The sequence below is a fragment of the Heteronotia binoei genome, chromosome 13 (genome assembly GCF_032191835.1).
Source record: "Heteronotia binoei isolate CCM8104 ecotype False Entrance Well chromosome 13, APGP_CSIRO_Hbin_v1, whole genome shotgun sequence".
NCBI classification, from domain to species: domain Eukaryota; kingdom Metazoa; phylum Chordata; class Lepidosauria; order Squamata; family Gekkonidae; genus Heteronotia; species Heteronotia binoei.
Genome location: NC_083235.1, coordinates 5967858 through 5977694, shown reverse-complemented (window position 1 = coordinate 5977694; position 9837 = coordinate 5967858). Strand labels below are relative to the sequence as shown.

Here is a 9837-nt window from a genome sequence, read left to right as displayed (position 1 = left end):
CCAGGTTCAATCCCCGGCATCTCCAGTTAAAAGGACCAGGCAGGAGGTGAGGAGAAAGGCCTTGACCTGAGACCCTGGCTCAGTGGCAGAGCCTCTGCTTGGCATGCAGAAGGTCCCAGGTTCAATCCCTGGCATCTCCAGTTAAAAGGACCAAGCAGGAGGGGATGGGAAAGACCTTGACCTGAGACCCTGGCTCAGTGGCAGAGCCTCTGCTTGGCATGCAGAAGGTCCCAGGTTCAATCCTCGGCATCTCCAGTTAAAAGGACCAGGCAGTAGGTGACGGGAAAGACCTTGACCTGAGACCCTGGCTCAGTGGCAGAGCCTTTTTTTAGATTTCAGAAGGTCTCAGGTTCTATCCCCGGCGTCTCCAGTTAGAAGGACCAGGTAAGAGGTGATGGGAAGGACCTCAGCCTGAGACTCTGGAGAGCTGCTGCCAGTCTGAGCAGACAATATTGGCTTTGATGGCCAAGGGGTCTGATTGAGTCGAGGGCAGCTTCCTGTGTTCATGTGCTGCATGGAACAGAGTCCCGGATGAGCTTCCCCCCTCCTGACCCCCCTCTTTTGCTCTTTCAGGCCTCAGGAGACATCGTAGGCCTCCATCACTTGGTCTCTCTGCTTGGACGATCTACAGCCCCAATGGCCAGCAGACGGTGAACTCAGAAGGAGACTTTTGCCAGGGGAGGACAGCCGAAGATCGCCAAGCTGGAGGGGGGCATGAAGAAGAGCCGGAGTGTCCTGGCCGTGGCAGAGGATGAGGTGAGAACTTCTCATCTCACACCTGGTTCTTGGAATTGCACCTTTGTCATATGAAGCCTGCATGCTCAGTTGTGTGCGCACTGTTTTGGGGAGGGGCCATGGCTCAGTGGCCTGAAACCTTGGCTGATTGGTAGAGCCTCTGCATGCAGGAGGTCCCAGGTTCAATCCCCGGCATCTCCAGTTAGAAAGGACCAGGCAGGAGGTGATGTCTCTGCTTGGCATGCAGGAGGTCCCAGGTTTGATCCCCAGTATCTCCAGTTAAAAGGACCAGGCAGGAGGGGAATGGGAAAAACCTTGACCTGAGACCCTGGCTCAGTGGCAGAGCCTCTGCTTGGCGTGCAAAAGGTCCCAGGTTCAATCCCTGGCATCTCCAGTTAAAGGGACCAGGCAGGAGGTGGTGGGGAAGACCTTGACCTGAGACCCTGGCTCAGTGGTAGAGCCTCTGCTTGGCATGCAGAAAGTCCCAGGTTCAATCCCTGGCATCTCCAGTTAAAGGGACCAAGCAGGAGGGGATGGGAAAGACCTTGACCTGAGACCCTGGCTCAGTGGTAGAGCCTCTGCTTGGCATGCAGAAGGTCCCAGGTTCAATCCCCGGCATCTCTAGTTAAAAAGACCAGGCAGGAGGTGATGGGGAAGACCTTGACCTGAGACCCTGGCTCAGTGGGAGAGCCTCTGCTTGGCATGCAGAAGGTCCCAAGTTCAACCCCCCTGAGGCCTTCTACTAGTAAAAACATAAAAAGAGCCCTACTGTATCAGACCAATGAGGGTCCATCTAGTCCAGCATCCCATCTCACACAGCGGCCAACCAGTTCCTTTGGAGGGCACAGGGCACAGAGGCCAAGGTCTTCCCCTGAGAAGAACATCAGAAGAGCCCTGCTGGGTCACACCAGTGAGGATCCATCTAGTCCTGCATCCCATTTCATTCAGTGGCCAAACAGTTCTGGAGGGCTAACAACAGGGCAGAGAGGCCAAGGCCTTCCCCTGATGTTGCCTCCTGGCTCTGGGATTCAGAGGTTTAGTGCCTCTTAATGTGCAGGTTCCCCTTCGTCATCATGCCTAGTAGCCACTGATAGACTTATCCTCCACTAGGAATAAGGCCCGTTGTGAAGAAAAATACAACGGCCTCTAGAAAGAGGGTCTGAGTATGTGCCCCCCCACCCATCAAGTCATTCAGGGGGACTAGCTAGCTAGTCTCTAGGTGGTCCCTGAAGATCTCCTGGGATCATAACTGAACTCCAGACAACAGATCTCTCTCCCTCTAGAGGAAATAACTGCTTTGGAGGGTGGACCCAATGGCATTATATTCAGGTGAGGGCTCTCCCTTTACTGCCTAGCAACAGCCTCTGGCTAGCATCTTCCCCAATGGGCCTCGTCTGTCTTGGGGTGAGGCTGAGGGGAGGAGGAAGGGAGTGACAAGAAAGAGATAGCTGCCATGGCTTCTGAGGAAACACTTCACGAGGCTGCAGTAGAGCGGCAACCCTTTCTGAGCCTGGTTGACAGAGAGGACACAGAGAAGTGTCGGAGATACGTCTGTCTCTGAGGTAAGACTGTTTTGGCCATTTGTTCAGTGTTCCCGGGCCTGCAATAGCCAGGGGACAGGGGCGTCAGCCAGTGGGAACCTGGAGGTGGTGACTGATGCATGATGGGCCTATGCTTTATAGAGCACAGGCATCAACCAACGGGAGAGCTCCATTTGTCCAGTACCTCTATGGTTTTATTATTATGGAGGCACACCATCCACCAGGCTGTCTCTTCCTTTGAGAACGCACGCATAGCTGGTATTGAGGACAAAAGGAGATTGAGGAAGAATCGCACTGCTACAGCACCAACCCTAAATCAGACTTTTCCCTGCAGCCACTGTGGCCGGACCTGCCTGTCCCGCATTGGTCTTGTCAGCCACCAGCGAGCCTGCAGCAGACGTGGACTATTGCACCCTTCTTAAATCTCCGTTCGCGAAGCCAAGCCGAGAGAGAGAGAGAGAGAGAGAGAGAGAGAGAGAGAGAGAGAGAGAGAGAGAGAGAATTTGAATAATCCCCCTTTTAAGCTGTTTATTCCTATGTCCCTCACTACCCCCTCAGGGAGCGAATTCCACCTTTTAAAGAAGTAGTATTTCCTTTTGTCTGTCTTCAACTTAGGGATCATCAGCTTCAGAACTCAAACAAGGTGTAGGCAGGGGTGGAATTGCAGCCAATCCTCCAAGACCTCAGAAGGCTCTTTTTGGTAAGCTCTTGGAGGACTGGCTACAGCAGGGGTGTGTGGCGTAATATGCAAAGGAGCTCCTGCTAGAATTCCACCCCTAGGAATTGCTTTAGGACAAAGTTTGAGCCTAGAGTTGCCTTTAAGCCCAACACCATTTTATTAAAGGTATGAGCTTTCGCGTGCATGCACGCTTCCTCAGATACGTTGAAATGGAAGCTGCCAGTCCATACATGTAGGTAGAGAATGAGCAGCAAGTTTTAGCATACTGCATAATCAAGGCGTTTGAGAGATGCAAGGACCAAGCTGGAGTAAGAAGCTTAGATGCTGAATTTTCAGTGTAGGCGTCCCTCTGCAGATGCAGCTTTAGTGACACCTAGTGGCGAGGCAGAAGAAGGCATGCTGTTATGTTCAGGCTGGTTACCCTGTGTGCAAAAGAGCATCCGTGTTTCCGCAGACTTTTAGAGCAGGGGTGGGGGGAACAATGCTTCTCTTTTTACATCTAGTGTTTGCCTGTTGGCAGACAAAAGGAGCCTGTTTGTAGGATGATACAATGGGATTATTTTCCCCCTTCTCTTCCTTTGGAAAGCACCGTATGGTCGTGTGTCCTCTGTTAAGTGCTGTGAAGTTGATTCCAACCGAAGGCAACCCTGTGAATTTTATTCCTTGACTCTGCTCTGGTTAGACCTCATCTAGAGTAGGGGTGTCAAACATGCGGCCCGGGGGCTAAACCAGGCCCTTGGAGGGCTCCAATCAGGCCCCCGAGCAAGTGGCTATCTGCTCCCTTCTCCCTCTCTCTTGCTTCCTTCTGCATCACAGATTTATATCCCACCCTTCACTCTGAATCCCGGAGTCTCAGAGAGGCTCACAATCTCCTTTCACTCTCCCCCCACAACAGACCCCCTGTGAGGGAGGTGAGAGAGCTCTCCCAGAAGCTTCCCTTTCAAGGACAACTCCTATGAGAGCTGTGGCTGACCCCAGGCCATTCCAGCAGCTGCAAGTGGAGGAGTGGGGAATCCAACCCGGTTCTCCCAGATAAGAGTCTGCACACTTCGCCACTACACCAAACCGGCTCTCTAAAAAAATTGATTGGAAGTGGCGCTCAAATGGTATCAGTTATTCCTTGCGGAATTTCATCCTGTTCTCATTCTTCCCCGTGATTCTCTTCAGTGCTTGCCTTCCACATTGATAGCTGCTTGACAACAAATTGTGTGAGTCTGTGTGTGTGTGTGTGTGTGAGAGAGAGAGAGAGAGAGGGAGAGAGAGAGAGAGGGAGAGAGAGGGAGGGAGTGTGATTGCACCCTGGTGTATTCTGCTAATCCTGTTAAGACAAGGTAGTAAGGCATTAATTAGGCACTAAGACTCTTCCCCCGTGGGATCACTGGAAGGGCCGTGTCTGTACCCGGCAAATAACAGGAAGGAGCAACACTCCAGAGAGTTGAAAGGGACTGGGGCAGGTGTGTGGGGAGGTGTCTGTAGCCAGCCTCATTAATTTCACCGGCGACTTGATGTATCCTTGGGTTTTTCGAGGTGCATCGCCTCCTTGGAGCGTGAGAGACAGAACAGCTCAGGGTGTTATCTTTTGCTGCGCAGCTTGCTTGGAGATATGCAAAATAAAATAAAATCCAGTCAAGCTCTCCCCTCCCCAAACGCTCTTACCGCCATCTGTAAATAAAAGGCTTTTGGCCTTGTTCACGCTGAATCTCATTTGCCGTGTTGATGCCCACTTGCCCAGCTTTGATGCCCACGTCTCTTTGGAACACCTCACAGTCCTCTCTGGTTCTCAACACAAGCATAGCCAGCTTCAAGAGGGAACTGGATCAACATCTGGAGCGGAGGTCCATCAGTGGCTATTAGCCACAGAGTATAGATGGAACTCTCTCTGGGGCAAGTGATGCTCTGTATTCTTGGTGCTTGGGGGGGCAACAGTGGGAGGGCTTCTAGTGGCCTGGCCCCACTGGTGGACCTCCTGATGGCACCTGGGTTTTTTGGCCACTGTGTGACACAGAGTGTTGGACTGTATGGGCCATTGGCCTGATCCAACATGGCTTCTCTTATGTTCTTATGTATTTGACAAAGGCAGTGTCAGAACTTGTAACTGTGATTTCTTAGCTTAGCCAAACTGTCTCCGTGTTGTAACTCAGAATATTGACAGCGGTCATTGACCCAAGCCTCTTTGCTATGCTAAATATTTAGGGCGGTAAGACAGGCGGCAGAAAGTCTCTGCTTAACATCCACAGGTGGCCTTTGAAGCCAGGCCGTTTGGCCTTCGCAATAGGGGGGCATCTTCCTTTACTGATAACGAAGGCTGGGAAAGAGACACTAGCTTGGAACCGTGTGAACTGCCATGAATTATTGTTTTATTATGCTTTGCTGTGGGCATAAAATGTAACCAACTTCCCAGACTCGCCATTACTGTTATTTCGTTGCTATAGTACTGAAGTTCTTCCAATAAAGATTCCTAACTTGCTACAAGTATTGGACTCTCTTGAAGTTCATCCAAGTTCTGACATTATAACAGTAATCCTTTTGTTTGGGCTTATCGGAACTGGCAACCTGGCCCGATGGCGGCACTGGCACCAGACAACGGAGAGCCCACTATTCCACCAGATGAAGAACCCCTCGACCCGAAAGTAACCGGCGCCAGGAGGAAGATTAAAGTCCCCGCGCCGTTCACCGTCGACGCCTTCCCCGCGAGAACCTGGAGCCCGCGGAAGTCTACGGCCGCCATGGAGGCCGCAGAGCAGCGTTACCGGCGTATCGCCACGGGCGAGGGTGAAGGAGACGAGGACGAACCCGGGGACGAAGGGCTCGGGTCGTACGGCGGAGGGGACTTGATCCGAACGCTGCGCAACGAGCTGTTCGGTTGGGTGAGAGAGATCCACGACGAGGTTCATGCGTCTCGGGTCCTGATGGCGGAAGAGATGCAACAGAACCTAGGAGCGGTCCGCGACCAGATCCGAACGCTCCAAGGGATCGTAGCTACTGGACAGGCCCCGGGAGGAGGACCGGCGGGCCCGCCAGTAGGCGCGCCGGCCGGACCCCCGGTGGGGGCTCCGGTGGGGCCGCCGGCTGGAGCCCCAGCCGGGCCGCCGGCTGGCCCCCCAGGAGGAGCCCCTGCGGGGCCACCAACAGGACCACCGGCCGGACCGCCGGCTGGACCGCCAGCGGGACCCCCGGCTGGACCGCCAGCGGGGCCGCCGGCCGGGCCTCCAGCCGGACCGCCGGCCCCGCCACCCGGCGGGCCGGTCGCACCAGCAGCCCCGGCGGCTCCCGCTCCCGTCGCCCCGGGCGGTGGGGACGGGGGGGGGGGCCACAGAGAACTGAAAATCACGTTCGACGGGGACGGGGACGCAGTGGAGTATTTCACGATCCAGTGCAACACGTTTTTCACGCACTGGGGAGCAGGGTACCCCACAGAAGCAAGCCGCGTGGCCCACATCGCCTCCCGACTGAGAGGACCGGCCCAGAAGTGGTACGTGGGGCTCTACACGGGACGGAAGCCTGAACTAGCCACCGTGGCCGACTTCCTACAGGCCATGCTCCGGCAGTACGGAGACCCCCTGCGAGAAGAAAAAGCCGTCGCGGCCCTACAGAGGATCGAGCAGGGCAACCGCACTACTCGAGAGTATGCCACCGAATTCATGGGCTACTGTGCGGCGGCCAGGGGGTGAAACGAAGTCATGAAGTACACCGCGTTCAAGAATGGCCTGAACGCGAACAACCTAGATCGGTGCTACCACCAGGGAAGACCAGACACCCTGGTAGGATGGATCCAACTGGCCGGGGAAGTGGAAACCGACCTCCAGCACGTCGGGATGCGCCGACAGCAGCAGAGCAAGAAGGGAGGGAAACCAAGCCCCTCACCCAGCAAGGCAGAAGCGAAACGGGGCCCCGCGACCTCGACCCCCTCGACTGCGGCTCGGAAATGCTTCAAGTGTGGAGACCCAAACCATCTAGCCGCCAACTGCCCAGGGAAGTCGACCCCAACTCTGCCACCGCCTAAATCGACGCCCACCGCGCCGAAGAAGAAAGGAACCCAGTCGGAACCCAGTCGGGGCACCAAGGAACCCAGTCGGGGCACCGTCACCAGTTCCCTGGCGATTGACGAGGATATTACCACCATTGAGGAATCCAGTGAGGAGTCCTGGGACCAAGAGTCGGCGGGAAACGACAGCGACCTGCTTTAATCAGTGCCGCGAGGCAGGTCGACAAAACGCCGGCACTACTAACGGTGAGAGTTACCGGGGGGCTACTATTTATGGCGGTCACCCTTTTGAACCCTAACCTGAAAAGATTCATGCACGCCCGGGCCCTAATTGACTCTGGGTGCACGCGGGACATTATTACCCCCCGCTTAGTAGAAGCACTGGGGCTCGCCACCGCTCCCCTCCCACACCCTATCCAGTTTGAGCAGATGGACGGGACACCAATGCGGGGGGAACCCTGCACCCTGGAGACCCAGGCCATCCCCGTAGGAACCGAGGAACACTGGGGGGTAGAAGCCTTTGTCATAGCCCCCTCTTGCTCCTTCGACGTGGTGGTGGGATCGGGATGGCTGGCGAGGCACCAACCGGACATTCGATGGGCTGAGCAAATAGTGCGGTTTCCAGACTGGCGGTGCGAGCACCACCATTGGAAACCTGAGTGGGGCCCGAAAGCACCCCCACAGAACGAAAGACTCTGTCTCACCCTTGAAGAGGTAGGATCGATCCCCAAAGAGTACAGGGACTTGCGGAAAGCCTTTAGCGAGAGGGAGGCGGACGAGCTCCCCCCTCACTGCCCCACAGACTGTGCGATCGAACTCATCCCGGGGCAAGCGCTACCAAAAGCTAAACTGTACTCCATGGGCTGGGCGGAAAAAGAGGAACTGAGGAAATTCATTGACAAAAACCTGAAGCGGGGTTTCATCCGACCCGCCACCCGCCCCCCATGCGGCCCCCGTTTTATTCCGCAAGAAGAAAGATGGGGGGCTTAGGCTTTGCACAGATTTTCACGGGATAAACGGGATTTCGATGTCTAATGCTTATCCGATCCCGCTGATAAGAGACCTCTTAAACACAGTAGCCGAGGGCAAGATCTTTACTAAACTCGATCTCAGAGACGCGTACTTCCGCGTGCGAATTAAGGAAGGAGACGAGTGGAAGACCGCGTTCAACACACCCATGGGACAGTTTGAGTACCTAGTCATGCCCTTTGGACTCCAGGGGGCACCGGGGGTTTTTATGAACTTTATAAACGAAGTGTTAAGAGAATTCCTGTTTAAGGGGGTGGTGGTGTACCTTGATGACATCATTATTTATTCAAAAGACCTTGAATCCCATGTGCCCCTTGTGAGAAAAGTGTTAGCGACTCTTTGTAAAAACAAACTGTATGCTAAATTATCGAAATGTGAGTTCCACAAGACGGAACTAGATTACCTGGGCTTCAGAGTGTCGGGGGAGGGACTGGCCATGGACCCCGCAAAAATCCAAGCTGTCCTAGATTGGGAACCACCCCGAACCCGACGGCAGTTACAATCTTTCATCGGGTTCGCAAATTTTTACCGCGGATTCATTAAGGGGTTCGCCCGGGTGATGCTCCCCCTCACGGAGCTGCTAAAAACGAAAGGGAAGGGGGAAGCAGCGAAAAAACCCGGGGCGCGCTTAGTCTGGACGCCCGAGTGCCATCAGGCGTTCCAAGATCTTAAGCAACTCTTCACCTCTGAACCCATATTGGCTCACCCCAATGAATTGAAACCTTTCCTGGTGCAATGCGACGCCTCCGACGTTGCCGTGGGAGCCATATTGATGCAGAGGAACGAAGAGGGGGAACTGCGTCCATGCGCTTACATTTCACATAAATTCTCAAACGAACAGAGGAACTGGTCGGTATGGGACAAGGAGGCTTTTGCTGTGATGTTCGCCTTAAAAACCTGGAGGTCATGGTTAGAGGGAGCCCGAGTCCCCTTTGAAATCTGGACTGATCACAAAAACCTAGAGGCCCTCACAGGCCGCCGCAAACTGACCGCTAAGCAAATCCGGTGGGCGGGCTTCTTCGCCAAATTTGATTTCGTGCTAAAACACATCCCCGGCACAAAAAACTTCTTGGCCGACGCACTTTCACGCATGCCACAGCACGAGAGCCAAAGGGAAGAGGTGATTGATTCTCTCATCCCGCCATCGGCGGTTGCGGGGGGAGTCACCACCCGCTCAGGGAAAACAACCGGGGCCCCAGAAATACCACAACAGGAACGCTTCGCCTCAGAGGCGGACTTGGAAGGCGCAGACCGCCCCGACGGGCTAGAGCAGGGGAAAGGGGCCTCTGGTTCCATAAAGGAAAAATTTATGTGCCCAAATCCATGAGAAAAGAAGTGCTAGAAAGGTGCCATTCTAACCGCCTGGCTGGCCACTTTGGGTATGTGAAAACGCTCCACCTAGTCTCACGGCAGTTTTGGTGGCCAAAGTTAAAGAGAGATGTGTCAGAATTCGTGTTAGCCTGCCCTACATGCATCATGTCTAAGCGCCGAGGGGGAAAGCCCCCCGGGCACCTGGTCCCTCTCCCCACGGCTAGCCGACCCTGGGCTGTAGTATCAATGGACTTTATAGTGGAGCTGCCCCCCTCTCAAGGGAAAACGGTGATCTTGGTAGTGGTTGATACTTTTTCGAAACAAGCCCACTTCATCCCTTGTAAAAAACTACCAACTGCTAAGAAACTAGCCCAACTTTTCTTCAATCACGTGGTCCGCCTACACTCATTCCCAGAGAAGGTCATTAGTGACCGCGGGCCACAGTTCGTTGCCAACTTCTGGCGGGAGTTTTGCAAGCTAGCTGGCATCGAACAGGGACTTAGCTCTGCCTATCACCCACAGACGGACGGACAGACAGAGAGGGTGAACGGGCTTCT

The 9837-nt window shown here is 54.6% G+C and overlaps 1 protein-coding gene across 1 annotated transcript in view; it reads left to right on the top strand.

The window, feature by feature from the left end:
- The first annotated feature begins 682 nt into the window (after positions 1-682).
- PDE4A (phosphodiesterase 4A) overlaps positions 683-9837 on the top strand; it is a 593319-nt gene continuing 584164 nt past the window's right edge. Inside the window, exon 1 of the mRNA XM_060252691.1 lies at positions 683-756. Coding sequence (XP_060108674.1) covers positions 715-756 — 42 coding nt within the window. The 5' untranslated portion in view covers positions 683-714. The remainder of the gene's footprint in view (positions 757-9837) is intronic.